Raw genomic sequence first — 15,890 nt, forward strand, 5'->3', positions numbered from 1 at the left:
ACTTGTAGTCCAAAAACGCCTGCAGTTCACCAGGTCGGGGGAAGGCTGCATTATAGGAGAGGTCTGGGAACGATGCCTTATGAGGAACGGCTAAGGGAGCTGGGCATGTTTAGCCTGGAGAAGAGGAGGCTAAGGGGTGATATGATAGCCATGTTCAAATATATAAAAGGATGTCACCTAGAGGAGGGAGAAAGGTTGTTTTCTGCTGCTCCAGAGAAGCGGACACGGAGCAATGGTTCCAAACTACAAGAATGAAGATTCCACCTAAACATTAGGAAGAACTTCCTGACAGTAAGAGCTGTCCGACAGTGGAATTTGCTGCCAAGGAGTGTGGTGGAGTCTCCTTCTTTGGAGGTCTTTAAGCAGAGGCTTGACAACCATATGTCAGGAGTGCTCTGATGGTGTTTCCTGCTTGGCAGGGGGTTGGACTCGATGGCCCTTGGGGTCTCTTCCAACTCTAGGATTCTATGATTCTATGATTCTATTCAAGGTTAAGGAGAAACTTCCAGAGAGCTTCGCGAATTCTGGACCATCATCTTATTTGACATGTCCGTAGGGTTGCTACGAAAATGCAGAGTGCGGTATCCTCTGAACATCTGCTTTCTGTTCGATCAACAAACAAAGGGTCTCCCTTGTTGTGGGGAAAACCAACGCAATATGTTTACTTGCTCTTTACCCTTTTGCTCCCTTTCCTGTCCCAGCACCCCAAAATTAGGAGGCTGGAAATCCTTTATGCGTCAAAAGAGGCTGATGGAGCAGGCCAAAGGGGGGACATTTAGTCTAGCATTCTGTTCTCACAGTGGCCAACCAGGTAACCCAATGAGAAGCCCGCAAGCAGGATTCGAACTCAAGAGCCCTCTCCCCTTCGTGAGTATTCAGAAGCAGTTGCTGCCTCTGACTGTGGAGGCAGAGCTCATGGTTAATAATAATAATAATAATAATAATAATAATAATAATAATATATTTATAATCCATCCTCCCCGGACGAAGCCGGGCTCAGAGCGGATAACAACAATAAAGTAACGCAGCATTCTAAAATCAATTCATTCTAAAATCAATTCAAAATCAAATTAATGGCAACCATTGGGCTAGAGTTCTGTGAGGATTGCCAAAGGAGGGAGTCAGGCTGCGCCATGACCAAAGGCCTGGTGGAACAACTCTATCTTGCAGGCCCTGCAGAAAGATGTCAAGTCCTGCAGGGCCCTAGTCTCTTGGGACAGAGTGTTCCACCAGATCGGGGCCACGGCTGAAAAAGCCCTGGCTCTGGTTGAGGCCAGCCTAACCTCCCTGTGGCCTCCAAGATGTTTTTGTTTGAAGACCGTAAGGGACATACCAGGAGAGGCGGTCCCGTAGGTAAGTGGGTCATAGGCCGCATAGGGCTTTAAAGGTCAAAACCAGCACCTTCAACCTGACCCTGTACTCCACCGGGAGCCAGTGTAGCTGGTATAGCACCGGGTGAATGTGATCCTGCGGCGAGGACCCCATGAGGAGCCTTGCCGCAGCATTCTGCACCCGCTGGAGTTTTTGGGTCAGTCTCAAGGGCAGCCCCACGTAGAGCAAGTTACAATAATCCAGTCTGGAGGTGACTGTCGCGTGGATCACAGTGGCTAGGTCAGGGCGAAAGAGGGAGTAGCCATGGCTAGTCCTCTCCTCCTCTGTCAATTTGTCCCATCCTCTTTTAAAGCCATCTAGGCTGGCAACCTTCTAGTACTGTGTTCAATTATTTTCTATTACTGTGTTCTATTATTAGTGATGTATGGAAGTGAGAGCTGGACCATAAAGAAGGCTGATCGCTGAAGAATGGATGCTTTTGAATTCTGGTGCTGGAGGAGACTCTTGAGAGTCCCATGGACTGCAAGAAGATCCAACCTCTCCATTCTGAAGGAAATCAGCCCCGAGTGCTCCCTGGAAGGACAGATCCTGAAGCTGAGGCTCCAATACTTTGGCCACCTCATGAGAAGAGAAGATTCCCTGGAAAAGACCCTGATGCTGGGAAAGATGGAGGGCACAAGGAGAAGGGGACGACAGAGGACGAGATGGTGGGACAGTGTTCTCGAAGAGACCAGCATGAGTTTGACCAAACTGCGGGAGGCAGTGGAAGACAGGAGTGCCTGGCGTGCTCTGGTCCAGGGAGTCACGAAGAGGCGGACACGACTGAACGACTAAACAACAATTATTTTCCAGTAACCAAAAGCCGATCCCAGCAGCTCTATCCCCGTATTCCTGCTCCCTTCCACACCGCCTCTCACCTGAACGATTCGCCTCTGGTTTGGCATCCTACACCAATGCCCTCAAGTACCAGGAGCAACGTCAGGAGGTGCCCGGCTGTCTCTGTGCCCATCCTGTGGGATGCTGGAGCGATCAGGCCGGTGGAAGTGCAACAACCCGTTGATATATCATCTCAGCTCCCCTCCCCACGGGGCAGAGAGCAACAGGAATCACATCCCACGGAGTACCTTTGCCCCGACCATGATCATTAAACATGTACCTCCGTTAGCCAGCCCCACCCTGCCCCACCTCCGAAGAGAGCTGTCCATCCACACTTTAAGTCCCGAGTTTCCGTGTGGGGTGGCAACGATCTGGAGGAGAGTGGGCAGGCAGAGATTTATTATTATTATTATTATTTTAAAGAGATATTTATTAGAATTTCCAATTTAATACAGAAAGCCAACAAAAAACAAAAAATGCTCAAAAAACAACAAAAATACAAAAATACACAATTAAAAAAACAAAAAAACAAATATAATTCCCATTACTTATTTCCATTACCTTGTTTCCCGGACCTCCTCTCACCTCCCCCTTTTGTATTCCAGTTCAAATTCTTAACTCAGCATAATCCTTATTATAACTCCTATAATCCTTATTATAACTTGATATAACTTATTTTAACTTATTGCTCAACCTTTGCATTACAGCTAGTAACCGCTTAATTTCTGTCCAACATCATTCTAACATTCATTAATTTTACAATATTTCTGTAAGTAGTCTTTAAATTTCCTCCAGTCTTCTTCCGCCGACTCTTTTCCCTGGTCTCGGATTCTGCCGGTCATTTCTGCCAATCCCATATAGTCAATCATCTTCATCTGCCATTCTTCCAGCGTGGGTAGATCTTGTGTCTTCCAGTATTTTGCGATAAGTATTCTTGCTGCTGTTGTCGCATACATAAAAAAAATTCTGTCCTTCTTTGGCACCAATTGGCCAACTATGCCTAGGAGAAAGGCCTCTGGTTTCTTCAAGAAGGTATATTTAAATACCTTTTTCATTTCATTATAAATCATCTCCCAGAATGTCTTAATCCTTGGGCATGTCCACCAAAGGTGAAAGAATGTACCTTCAGTCTCTTTGCATTTCCAACATTTGTTATCGGGCAAATGATAAATTTTTGCAAGCTTGACTTGGGGTCATGTACCACCTGTAAATCATTTTCATAATATTCTCTCTTAAGGCATTACATGCCGTAAATTTCAAACCGGTGGTCCATAACTGTTCCCAGTCAGCAAAGACTGGGCAGGCAGAGATTTTGTGGCATGGGGGGAATCTAAGGCAGTAAAACTCTACAATTCAATGGTTCTATTTGCTCCGTATCCTAAACTGCTCACATTTGCAGATCTCCCCACCAGGATTCTAAGCCAGATTGTGCCACACACACGATTGATGGGATGAAACAAATGAAAGCTCAGCATCTTAATCTCAGGATCGTGGGTTTGAGCCCCCACGCAGGACAAAAGAATCCTCAATTGCAGGGGGTTGGACTCGATGACCCTCGTGGTCCGTTCCAATGCTACAGTTCTAGGGGGTGGGAGATTAGATAACACAAATTTAATGTCACCCCCTAGAAAGAGTTTAATGCACAGAATAGGGGGCCTTCATTTGCTGACGTGTGAACACTGGAGAGCAGCAACACAGCCTATGTTTAAAGCACCCCTCCAATAATCCTGGGATCTCAGGTTGGTTAAGGGTGCTGGGAGCGGTAGCTCTGTGAGGATTAAGCTACAGTTCCCAGGATTCTGTGTGTGTTTTAAATGGTGTGTATAAGGGATTAACCACAGAGCCTAGGACTTGCCGAGCAGAAGGTTGGCGGTTCGAATCCCTGCAACGGGGTGAGCTCCCATTGCTTGGTCCCTGCTCCTGCCAACCTAGCAGTTCGAAAGCACGTCAGAGTGCAAGTAGATAAACAGGTACCACTCCGGCGGGAAGGTAAACAGCGTTTCCATGTGCTGCTCTGGTTCGCCAGAAGCAGCTTGGTCCTGCTGGCCACATGACCCGGAAGCTGTACGCCGGCTCCCTCGGCCAGTAAAGCGAGATGAGCGCCGCAACCCCAGAGTCGTCCACGACTGGACCTAATGGTCAGGGGTCCCTTTACCCCTTTATGCAGCCATATACTGAAAAGCAGAGGAACATCGCAAGGCACTGCAAAGCCTCCCAGCCTTTCATTGAGTACTAATGTGTTTAGACTCAGGGCTGGGCAGAGCATGGTGGCAGCGATACCTTCCAAGTCTCTTGCGTGCCAAGGATGTGTCACGGTGACTGAACCTTGGGATGGATCCAGGGGAACCCTTTGCCATCGTCACCAACAGATAAGAGCTAGAGAACATCATCTTGGGGCAACCACCCATAATAAATTAGGTTGGGCCGATAAACAAATTGCAACACATCGCTGTTTCCATGGCTGCCTGCATTCCTTCATGGGACATCTAGCTAGGGCAGCGGACAGCCTTGTCTCCCTGCAGTGCAAGAATCATCCCTGAAAAGCAGCAACTCCCTGCACCGTCAGCTGGTTTTGGTTCTGCCACTCCTTGGATCAAGGGTGGGCATCCAGATACAGTGGTACTTTCGGTTACATACGCTTCAGGTTACACACTCCGCTAACCCAGAAATAGTGCTTCAGGTTAAGAACTTTGCTTCAGGATGAGAACAGAAATCGTGCTCCAGCGGCGTGGCAGCAACAGGAGGCCCCATTAGCTAAAGTGGTGCTTCAGGTTAAGAACAGTTTCAGGTTAAGAACGGACCTCCGGAACGAATTAAGTACTTAACCCGAGGTACCACTGTATTGCTAGACTACAACTCCCATCAAAAATGCTGGCTGGGTAGGTTAGATGTGGCCCAAAACAGCCAGGGAGCACCATTGCGCTGGACCAAAATACACTTTTTGGGGTCTTGCACTCTGTGTGAATCAGCTGGCTCGCGCCAGGATGTCAAATGGCAATTGTTTTTTGGTCTCGTGCTCTTGCCTAGGTCAGTTGCTTCCCACAAGAGCTCGGGACCCCCCCCCCCAAAAAATGAGCGTACCTATTTTGATCAGTGGGATGTTGGCAGGTATAGTCCCTTGACTGTCCACCAAGCCCACTTCCCACCATTTCTCTTCTTTCTGGTCCAGGTCCTGTTTGTGGGTTTCTCACAGGGTCATCTGGCTGGCCACTGTGAGAACAGAATGCCAAACTAAATGGGCTGCCCTTTTGCCCAATTCAGCTACCGCTGCTGCTGGGGTTCTTCTTGTGCTCATACCTTGCTTTCTCCTCTGTCTTTCCAAGAGATTTGTCGCAGAGAGCTGGACCATAAAGAAGGCTGATCGCCGAAGAATGGATGCTTTTGAATTCTGGTGCTGGAGGAGACTCTTGGGAGTCCCATGGACTGCAAGAAGATCCAACCTCTCCATTCTGAAGAAAATCAGCCCTGAGTGCTCACTGGAAGGACAGATTCTGAAGCTGAGGCTCCAAGACTTTGGCCTCCTCATGAGAAGAGAAGATTCCCTGGAAAAGACCCTGATGCTGGGAAAGATGGAGGGCGCAAGGAGAAGGAGACGACGGAGGACGAGATGGTGGGACAGTGTTCTCAAAGCGACCAGCATGAGTTTGACCAAACTGCGGGAGGCAGTGGAAGACAGGAGTGCCTGGCGTGCTCTGGTCCAGGGGTCACAAAGAGTCGGACACGACTAAACAACTAAACAACAACAACTGACTGGTACAAACATCAGAACGTCTCTTTTCAAACACGTGCAAGCTGCTTTTTTCCAGCACATTCAAAAGCAGGTTTACGGCAACAAAATGGAAAGCTGAATCAAAATAAAACCACAGCTCATGCGTCCATCAAATGTTTATTACGGTCAACCGGCCACTGAAGGAGTACAAAATATTTTTTTTAAAATACAAAATTGAAAGAACGAAAGGTGAAAAGTTGGGAACGAACAAAGTTAAAAACCCTGCAGTCTTAGACTTTATTTATTTAATCTGCAATCCCCATGCTCTTTTTGATGGCAATCTCATTTCCTTTCGTTGGTGGACATTGCTCAGTCCCTGCTAGCCTCATTTTCCAGGCTCAGTCATGAACTGCTACAAAGCAGGCCAGCTTCTTCCACCAGTCTGCGTGTGTGCCACATTCAAAAGAGTGCCTAGTCGCCATAAATAAATACAGAACAAGGGAAATTCGTCGCAGAGGTGAAAAATGGCTTGGTCAAGTTTCTGTAGAAACATCTTCTTCTCTTCTCCGTCGCAGCCTGAAGAGGCAGCAACATTTTCCCGCTCTGTCCCTGTTTCAAGAAGCTGTTCCAATGCTCTACACAGAAAGAAAATATTTTCATATCGCGTGTCGCGTCCAGCTTGAATCTCACCGGTGTGCTGCAACTCATCAGCAAATCGACTGACCTCTCTGAAGAGCAGGAATGTTGTGTGCCTTCTCAATCTGTTGCATTGTCCGATCGAAACAAGGGCATGGGATATAGACTCCTGCACCTGAAATCTGTTGAGGTGGCTACTGTTCAATACAACGTCTATGAGTCTTTCCACAGAGTCTTCCAGCTTCTTAAGACACTTCCCCAAAATCTGTTGCGATACATCAGCATCGCTTAATAACTCGGTTATGATGGCACAAACTGTCCGAGTCATAAACTCTGAGAAGGGGAGTTCGGGGAAACTATAGGCGGCAACCAGGCCATCGAGCAACCGAGAGAAAGAATCAGATATTGCGGAAGAATCCCTTCCGAGTTTTCCCAAGTCTGTTCTTAGACCTCCATGCACCGCCAGTTGCTTGAGCTCAAGGAAATGTCGTAGGAACTGTACGTGAGGAACCAAAGACTTGCTTGGGCCGGCGCGGGAGTAAGTCAACATGGGCAATACGGATGAAGCGTCGGATGCAGGATCGCGCTCGTTGTGGCTGAAGGCAGTTGAGGCATCTTGTGTGTCCGCCAGGTCGTCGTTTGAGACGCTGCACCCGGAATCTTCAAAATGGCCGGAGCGATTGTCCGCACGGACATTGCTGGCGACGGCTTGATCCCCGTTCTCCAAAGCGAACCCCGGGTAAACTTTGCTCAGGAGGAGCTGCTGCCTCAGGCGAACCACTTCCGCTTCCAAAGCTTCCACTCGCGATTTCTCCCGGGGATCCTTTCCGGACACTATCCTGGCCAGGTGCTCCGCGTGCTCCTTGCCGCTTACGCCGGGCGGCTTCGAACGCAAGACCGCCAGGGCCAGGGCCAGGCGCGAGGCTTCCAGGAACCACGCTGCCCCTCCGCCATCTTCCATCCCCAAAAGCGGAGGCCCCGGCGTCTGGCCTGAAGAGGGGGTCGGTCGCCATAATCCAGGCCCCAGGCGCTCCTGGCCTCGTCGGTCGGAAGGCCCAAGGCCGCTGGAGAACGCCAGGGTCGCCAGAGGCGGAGACGGCCCCCAAAGAAAAAGGCCCTTTTCCTGCAAAATTGCATATAAACAAGGACTCCTTGCTTCTTAAAACTGCGTGGCTTTAACGGCCGGTATTCATTGGACTTTTTTGGGCATGTGTGCTATAAAATAAAATAAAATTATACAGCACATATAAAAAATATCTGTTTACATGTTATATGTTTATATATATTTACATATGTGTGTGTATATATATATATATATATATATATATGACGTAATATATGGACCTCTTTATATCTCTGTATAAATACCTATAGGTCCATACACACGTTTTTTATTACTATTATTTTTTCCCAAATTGGGGCCCTCATCCGCGGCCTTTGGCTCCCGCGGGGCTCTTTCTACCGCGCCCTTGAGAGGCGCCTCAGGGCGGCCTAGGAGGCCTCGGAGCGGGAAACCGCCTCACGGACACGTGACTTCGGGAGGAACAAAAAAAAAAGGAGCAGGCCCCGCCTCCCGTTGGGGGACGCGCGACTCTTTTTTCTTCAACACTCTCTTCTCTTCGCGGGCGTCATTTTTCGGCGTGGCGGCGTCAGGGCGAAGCGCATGACGTCATCGCCGCAGCCAGGCTCGCCGAGGGGGCGGGGCAAGAAAAAGAAAAGCGCGCGTCAAGTGCTACGTCCCGGCGTCCGAGCGTGCGGCTCCAGCTTCGGCCTTGGTCACGTGACGCTGAGGCGCGGCGCCGGCCTCTCTCTCCTACCTCTGCAACGCTCGAGGGGAGTCGGGTAAGCGCGCGCATGCGCACGGGAAAAAAAACCCCGCACACGTGACGAGCGTGAAAGGGGAAACGGGACGCCGGGCGCTCACGTACGGAGGCGCGACTGCGCCTGCGCGACGCCTCGTTTTTTGTTTTTTCTTTTAACCTTCTCTCCCCGCCTTTCCCCCCGCCACGTGACCTCCCCTCCTCCCCGGCCTGCCTTTGGGCGCCCGCGTCACGTGACCGGGAGGAGGGCGGCCATCTTGGTTACAAACACAAACAAGCGGCGAGAGGAGGAAGGAGAGCGAGAGAAGCGGAGCCGTTAAGACGCCGCTGCGGCCTCCTCCTCTTTCCCCTCTCCCGTCCCCCCCTCTCCTCCTCCTCCTCCGCCCCGCGCGCGCGGAGAGCAGTTGCGGGTAAGAGACGCCGAGGGGCCTCCTCCGCCGCCGCCGCCGCCCCCCTCCTCCTCCCCCCGTCGCCATGGGAACCGGGGAGCCCCCCCCACCCCCCACTCCTCCCTCGGGGCCCCGCCCTCCCCCGTCGCCAGGGAGAGGGGCTCCCCCTTCGCAACACCCCCCAAAACACACACACGCGCGCCGCCGAGGGAGAGCCAGGGCCCCGCCCCCTCCGGTCCCCGGGCCGCCCCTCCCCCCTCTCCTGCGGAGGCGCCTCATGGAGACGCAGGGGACCTTCCCCCCCCCCCATAAAAAAAAGTGCCGGCCGTCAGCGCTTTGCTCCGTCCTGGGAGCCTTTGCACTGCGCCTCCCGTTCCCCTGCACGCTCTTCCTATTTAAAAAAAAAACGGGGGGCCCCTCTGCTGCAGCCCCGGACCCCCCTGGCTCTCGTGCATGGCGGCGGAGGTCGCCCTCCTGCGTGTGCATGCAAAGCCCCCATGCCCCTTGCTCTCGCTGCTGCAAAAAGAAAAGCCCAGCCCAACCCATTCGCCTTGCATCCCTGATTGCATTGTGCCCTTTGCAAGCGGGGGGGGGGAAGCCCCCGGGGCAGGACGGACTTGAGACTCCCCCCACCCGCCCCGGCTACCCCTAGGGCTCGCCCTGCGGTGCCCCGGTGCCCGTGCAAAGAGGAAGGGTGGCGGGGTGGCTCCGGCGCCCCTGAAGGCTTTGCCGCTTCGCCACTCCCCCCCTGTCATGCTTGCGGAGACCTCGAAATGACGCGGGCTGCAAGAGAGAGGATTGCCGTGGTTCCCTGCAACGCTCTCTGTTCCTTAGGAAGAGGTTTAGGGGGCGCGTGCGCGCGCGCAGATCAACCAGAGAGATCCGCAGTTCGGTGGAGTTCCAAGTTCAGGGTTGGGACAGGATCCTGTAAGGTCACCAGCCTGCAGAAGGCTATTGCATGACAGACAAACGCTTCTTGGGTAAGGCAGAGTGAAGATAGATTACTGGGGCATTCTCTTGCTAAATGACCCGTAATAATTTGCACCCACAAACTCCAGTGCCAAAATGCCTTTGAGAAGCCGAGTGTGATAAGTGGGGTTTTGGGAGTCCTGGTTTCCTTTCCTTTCTCTTAGTCTCCTCCTCAAATATTATTCCCTTCCTGCCTGTTGAGTTAGTTTTGATGCCACCTCCTTGTAAAGTTTGGGTGTCTAATTCCCACGTGGACATCTGTATATGGAAGTTCTCTGTTACAGGGCACAATGTTTTGACCTGGGCTTCTGTTGCCTGGGCTGTGTGGCTGGTTTGCTGAAGAGAACCTCTGGCGGGAAAAGGTGGTTATCTGCAACCCTATAAAGTGGTACTAAAAAACTCCTTTAAGAGATTTTAAAAGGCAGTTTGGCAGTGCGGAGTTTCATGCCTACTGCCCAGTCTTTGATTACTTTCTTGTGCAAACAGTCAATATAGGAATACCTTGCTCCCAGTATTTCAGCCTTGGGACATACCCTGAATGTACTTGGCAGTGTTGAAGTCTGGCTTTCTGGCTAACAAGCTCTTGTTCTGTTATAAAGCCAGGGGCATGTGTGTGGTGCTGGTTGCCATATCTGAAACAGATACAGCAGGATTGGAGTGTGTATGGCAGGGGTAGGCACCTAAGGCCCGTGGGCCAGATGTCGCCCAATCGCCTTCCAAATCTGGCCCACGGATGGTCCGGGAATCAGCATGTTTTTACATGAGTAGAATGTGTCCTTTTATTTAAAATGAATCTCTGGGTTATTTGTGGGGCCTGCCTGGTGTTTTTACATGAGTAGAATATGTGCTTTTATTTCAGATGCATCTCTGGGTTATTTGTAGGACATAGGAATTCGTTCGTTATTATGTTTTTCAAAATATAGTCCAGCCCACCACATGGTCTGAGGGACGGTGGACCGGCCCACAGCTGAAAAAGGTTGCTGACCCCTGGTGTATGGTGTAGGTGACGCTGAGTTAGGCAGAGCAATGGTCTGGCTCTGTATAAGGTGGCTTTCTATGCAAACCATCAGAGAGCAGATATATTTTGGAGATTGCTTACCTCTTGGGGGGAAATAAACAGAGAATAGATTTAGAAAGCTGTGCAGAGTGCTGGGAGTGTTGAATAGATTCACCCATTGTTGGACCACAATGCAGCGGATGCAAAGATATTGGCTGGCCTGACTGCAGCAACTTACTTTCAACTTTCTGTGGTCTTAAAAGGGAAAGGGAAAAAACACTTTCTTTCTTTTTAAAGAGAAGCCTCTTCCTGCCTGGAGGTGGTGACAAGTTGACATGTCTGTTATTAGGTTGTGGTGGACACATTTTGTGCAGTGTGCTATTAACCTGTGGAATTCATTGCTGCAGGGTATAGTAACTGCCGCCATGCTAGGTGGACTTGCGTACGGTCATCCGTGGCAGTCACCACCCATTCCTCTATTGAGAAGCCCTTCCTCCCATTAGTAAATTTTGGTTGGGAACAAAGTTATTTTCCTAATATTGTTGTTGGGATCTTGGCACTTGTGTGATGTTCAGATAGTCTTCTGAAATGCTCAGTTGCGCCTGGCAGAGGACGACGGCTTGTGTTCCCTGGTGTTGTGTGGTGGCTCTCCATTGCTTCTTCTGGAGTTGGTGCTTCGTTGGCCAACCTGGTCTGGTGGGGCTCTTCCATTCTTTGAATGGTGGGCAGGGTGAAGGGAGCGGGCAGGCAGTTCTGAGGCCACATCTGCACAGAGGAAGGAGAGGAAAGTAAAACAGTTATTTGAGTTGAGTTTTAGGCACTCGGGAGACGAGCTCACCAAGATACAGCCTTCCTGGATTTCTAGTGTCTGTGATCGGAAGTAAAATATTTCCTTGATGAAACCACACTTTATTAGGGGTCATGATTAATCAGATTGCTGCAGACATGGACACTTAATCCATTCTTCTCATGCAGCCACTAGTGGCCAGATCACACCCAGGGGGTGTGGTCCTGCATTGAGTTCACACAATTAACTGTGCTAACCCATGGTTGTTTGAACTTGCAAAAGGGTGGCCAAAATGGCAAAAGGGACCAGAGTTTTGCAGCGCTGAAACAGCAAAGGCGCATGGAGTGCCTTTCACTCGGCTTATGCCCCCTCCTGTGTGGAGAGAGCTTGTTGCAGCTCTGGTGGTGGCCTTTGGGTTAGGCGCCTATGACCCTCGTACCTATGGGACTGCCTCTCCTGGTATGCCCCATGGAGGACCTTAAGGTCCACAAATGACAACATTTTGGAGGTCCTAAGTTACAAGGTGGTTAGGTTGGTCTCATCTAGGGCCAGGGCCTTTTCAGTACTGGCCCTGACGTGGTGGAACGCTCTGTCCCAAGAGACTAGGGCCTTGTGGGATTTGACATATTTCCGCAAGACAGAGCTGTTCTGTCTGGTTTGGACTCAGTCTGACCCTTATGTTTCCCTCCCCTTATGGTTTTGATCTATGGGCTACTTTTAAAATGAGGCTGCCTTTTAAATTGCATTTTAACCTGTATATTAATCCCCCCCATAATGTTTTTACTGAAATTTTATTGGTGTTAGCCGCCCTGAGCCCGACTCTGGCCGGGGAGGGCAGGGTATAAATAAAATTTATTATTATTATTATTATTTTGAAGACTTCCCAGAAACAGCACCGAGTTCAAAACACAGCCACTTAAGGCTTCTAATTGGGACCTGGCACTGGCAGTTTTTCTCAGTGAGGCTTCAGAAGCCCCACTGGCCTCTGGTCTGGTCAAAGCTGTATCTAAAGCAGGCATAGGCAAACTCGGCCCTCCACATGTTTTAGGACTACATCTCCCATCATCCCTAGCTAGCAGGACCAGTGGTCAGGGATGATGGGAGTTGTAGTCTCAAAACATATGGAGGGCCAAGTTTGCCTATGCCTGATCTAAAGCAAGGTCTGCTTGTGGAGCTCTCTCGCCATGGAGCCTTGCTTCATGCTATATTGAACTGAAGGGTGGTGTAGTGAAGTTTTAAATAAAGTAAAAAAAACAAAAGCACATGGAGACTGTGGACAGTCCTCTGGGGGTTTTTGGCTCTGTGTTGTGTCCTGGGTCCAAACTCTCTTCCTGCACATAGGAAGGTCTTGTCCCAGCCTAAGCTAATGTGTAAATTGCCTTAGACGGTGGTTTAGAAGGTGATTAATAAATCAGCGATAATAACAGTAGTACAGGGACGCTGGTGGCACTGTGGGTTAAACTAGGACTTGCCAATCAGAAGGTCGGCGGTTCGAATCCCCGCAACGGGGTGAGCTCCCGTTGCTTGGTCCTTGCTCCTGCCAACCTAGCAGTTCGAAAGCACATCAACGTGCAAGTAGATAAATAGGTACCGCTCCGGCGGGAAGGTAAACGGCGTTTCCGTGTGCAGCTCTGGTTCGCCAGAAGCAGCTTAGTCCTGCTGGCCACATGACCCGGAAGCTGTACGCCGGCTCCCTCGGCCAATAAAGCGAGATGAGCGCCGCAACCCCAGAGTCCGTCACGGCTGGACCTAATGGTCAGGGGTCCCTTTACCTTTACCTTTACCAGTAGTACAGAGGTACCTTGGTTTAAGTACTTAATTCGTTCTGGAGGTCTGTTCTTAACCTGAAACTGTTCTTAACCTGAAGCACCACTTTAGCTAATGGGGCCTCCTGCTGCCGCCGCGTGATTTCTGTTCTCATCTTGAAGCAAAGTTCTTAACCCGAGGTACTATTTCTCTGTTCGCGGAGTCTGTAACCTGAAGCATATGTAACCAGAGGTACCACTGTAGTAAGCTTGGAAATGCTGGCCCAGGTCCCAGCATTAAAACCAGCCTTTGCCCAACCTGGTGCCTTGCAGGTCTTGGACTACATCTCCCATCATGCCCAGCCAGCAGAGTTGTGTAGTGCTGGGGCTGATGGGATTTGCAGCCCCGAATGCCTGGAGGGCACCAGTCTGGGAAAAGCTGATTCAAGAAAGGCGTTGTGGATGAGGGGACACTGGAGAGACGCGTTTACAGTTTGCAAGCAAAGTCAGCCAGAGTTCATATATGTTCATTGCAGCGCTAGAGTCCTCGTTGGTCTGAAGTGCTATATGGCATGTGACAAGCCAAATATTACATATTAGAAGCGATTAAAAAGTTGAGATGCATAATGTATGGACCGCGATTCTTCGGTGCCTGTTATGAATTCCTTGATTTTCCGTAATTGTTTTTTCTTAGAAGTTCCTCGTGTTCCAAGTCATTGGAGTTCTCTTCGCCTCACCTCTGGAAAGGGCAGGCAACGTCACCAAGGGGCTGGAGCGATGTTTGGACGTTAGGAAAGGTTTCAATGTTTGGGGCTTTCCGTTTAGGGAAATGGCTAGTAAGGCTGGGGGACAACATGAGAGAGGCGTGTTAAGATTACGCACAATGTGAGGAAAGCAGCTAAGAAGAAGCTTTTTCCTTCTCATAATTCTTGAATGCAGCGGAGTCATCATATGATTGACGTATGTTGGAAGTTTCAGGAGAGGGTGGAGAAAGTCCTTTGCAGCAGCGCATGGTTAAGCTTTGTCATTTCGTCTTGCTAGGTCAGTGGTTTCCAAACTTTTTTCAAAGAGGGCCAGATTTGATGAAGTGAAGGGCCGTGAGGGCCAACCAGCTGTTGACCTTTTTTTTTAGGATTGAAGTTGTTGAGCTTTTTTTAGGATTTTACCCCAGGAAATAAAGAAGAAGAGTAGAAGAGTTTGGATTTGATATCCCACCTTTCACTCCCTTTAAGGACTCTCAAAGCAGCTAACATTCTTCTTTCCCTTCCTCTGTGAAGGTGAGTGGGGCTGAGAGACTTCAGAGAAGCGTGACTGGCCCAAGGTCACCCAGCAGTTGCATGTGGAGGAGCAGGGAAGCGAACCCGGTTCACCAGATTACGAGTCCACCGCTCTTAACCACTACACCACACTGGCTCTCAGGGGCCGGGTTAAACCGACCAGCGGGCCAGATTGGGCCCCCAAATCAGACTTTGGACATGCTTGTGCTAAGTGTACTGGAGGCTACCATCTTGCTTTTAAAAGAGAATTAGGTAAAGTCATGGAAAAGAAGGCTCTGATCTACCTCTTTTGCTGAAGGCAGTATATCTCTGAACAGTAAAGTGACGCGGGTGGCGCTGTGGTCTAAACCACTGAGCCTCTTGGGCTTGCCGATCAGAAGTTTGGCGGTTCGAATCTCCGCAACGGAGTGAGCTCCCGTTGCTCTGTCCCAGCTCCTGCCAACCTAGCAGTTCGAAAGCACACCAGCGCAAGTAGATAAATAGGTACCACTGTGGCGGGGAGGTAAATGGCATTTCCATGTGTATCTGAAGAAGTGTGCATGCACACGAAAGCTCATACCAAGAACTGACTTAGTTGGTCTTTAAGGTGCTACTGGAAGGAATTTGTTTTGTTTTGACCATGCGTTCTGTTTTCCATCACGGTGTTCTGTTGCGCCAGAAGCGGTTTAGTCATGCTGGCCACATGAGCCGGAAAGCTTTCTGTGGACAAAATGCCGGCTCCTTTGGCCTGAAAGCGGGATGCGCGCCGCAACCCCATAGTCGCCTTTAATTGGACTTAACCGTCCAAGAGTCCTTTTACCTTATCTATGAACAGATCCTGGCAATCCCACGTGGGGAGGGGGCTTCTGTTGTTGCGCTCGGGTCCTGCTTGCAGATTTCCCTTTGGAACATCTGGTTGACCAGAGTGAGAACAGGATTCTGGGCTAGATTTGGGAGCTTGGTGGGCCTTTGGCCTGATCCAGCTGCTCTGCTTTAGGGCTCATCTTATGTACTCTGGATAAATAGTTCAGTTCTAAAGAATTGATCTGTAAACTTTAGGAAGAATCCTGGATAGCATTTCAAGACCATTGAAGGGAATGAATGATCCAGATAAATAGCAACACACTTCAAAAATATTAGGCATGTAAAAATAATAGAGTTGGTTGTTCCTTCTGTTTGGTCAACCAGCATCTTCTGTTCGGGCTGCTCTGTCCAGTCTAGACATGAAACCTTTGGCTGTGTCTGAGAGCGAAGACGTGGTTGGGAAGCTGGATATGCAAGCATGACCAAGGAGAAAGACTTTCCTCCGGTGGTGGGGATAGTAATAATAATAATAAATAATTTTATTTATACCCTGCCCTCCCTGACCAGAGC

General features: G+C 50.0%; 2 protein-coding genes and 1 long non-coding RNA gene across 3 annotated transcripts in view; 1 reads left to right on the plus strand and 2 right to left on the minus strand.

Moving 5' to 3' along the window:
* LOC309326848 overlaps nt 1–15,890 on the minus strand; it is a 101,409-nt gene that overhangs the window by 72,614 nt on the left and 12,905 nt on the right. The window lies entirely within an intron of this gene.
* Nucleotides 6,232–7,669, minus strand: MEI4 (meiotic double-stranded break formation protein 4). The gene has a single exon (XM_081835867.1). It carries the CDS (start codon nt 7,512–7,514, stop codon nt 6,330–6,332), a length of 1,185 nt encoding a protein of 394 aa, XP_081691993.1. The 5' UTR covers nt 7,515–7,669; the 3' UTR covers nt 6,232–6,329.
* The window catches only part of GIGYF1 (GRB10 interacting GYF protein 1), a 51,921-nt gene continuing 44,636 nt past the window's right edge, over nt 8,606–15,890 (plus strand). The window contains exon 1 of the mRNA XM_081835622.1: nt 8,606–8,783. The gene's annotated coding sequence lies outside the window, so the exon portion shown is untranslated. The remainder of the gene's footprint in view (nt 8,784–15,890) is intronic.

This window comes from Podarcis erhardii (genome assembly GCF_964252035.2).
Source record: "Podarcis erhardii genome assembly, chromosome: 13".
NCBI classification, from domain to species: Eukaryota; Metazoa; Chordata; class Lepidosauria; order Squamata; family Lacertidae; genus Podarcis; species Podarcis erhardii.

Bases quoted from the DNA above. Each gene is read 5' to 3' on its own strand.
- MEI4 (XM_081835867.1), bottom strand. From the start codon at position 7,514: ATGGAAGATGGCGGAGGGGCAGCGTGGTTCCTGGAAGCCTCGCGCCTG.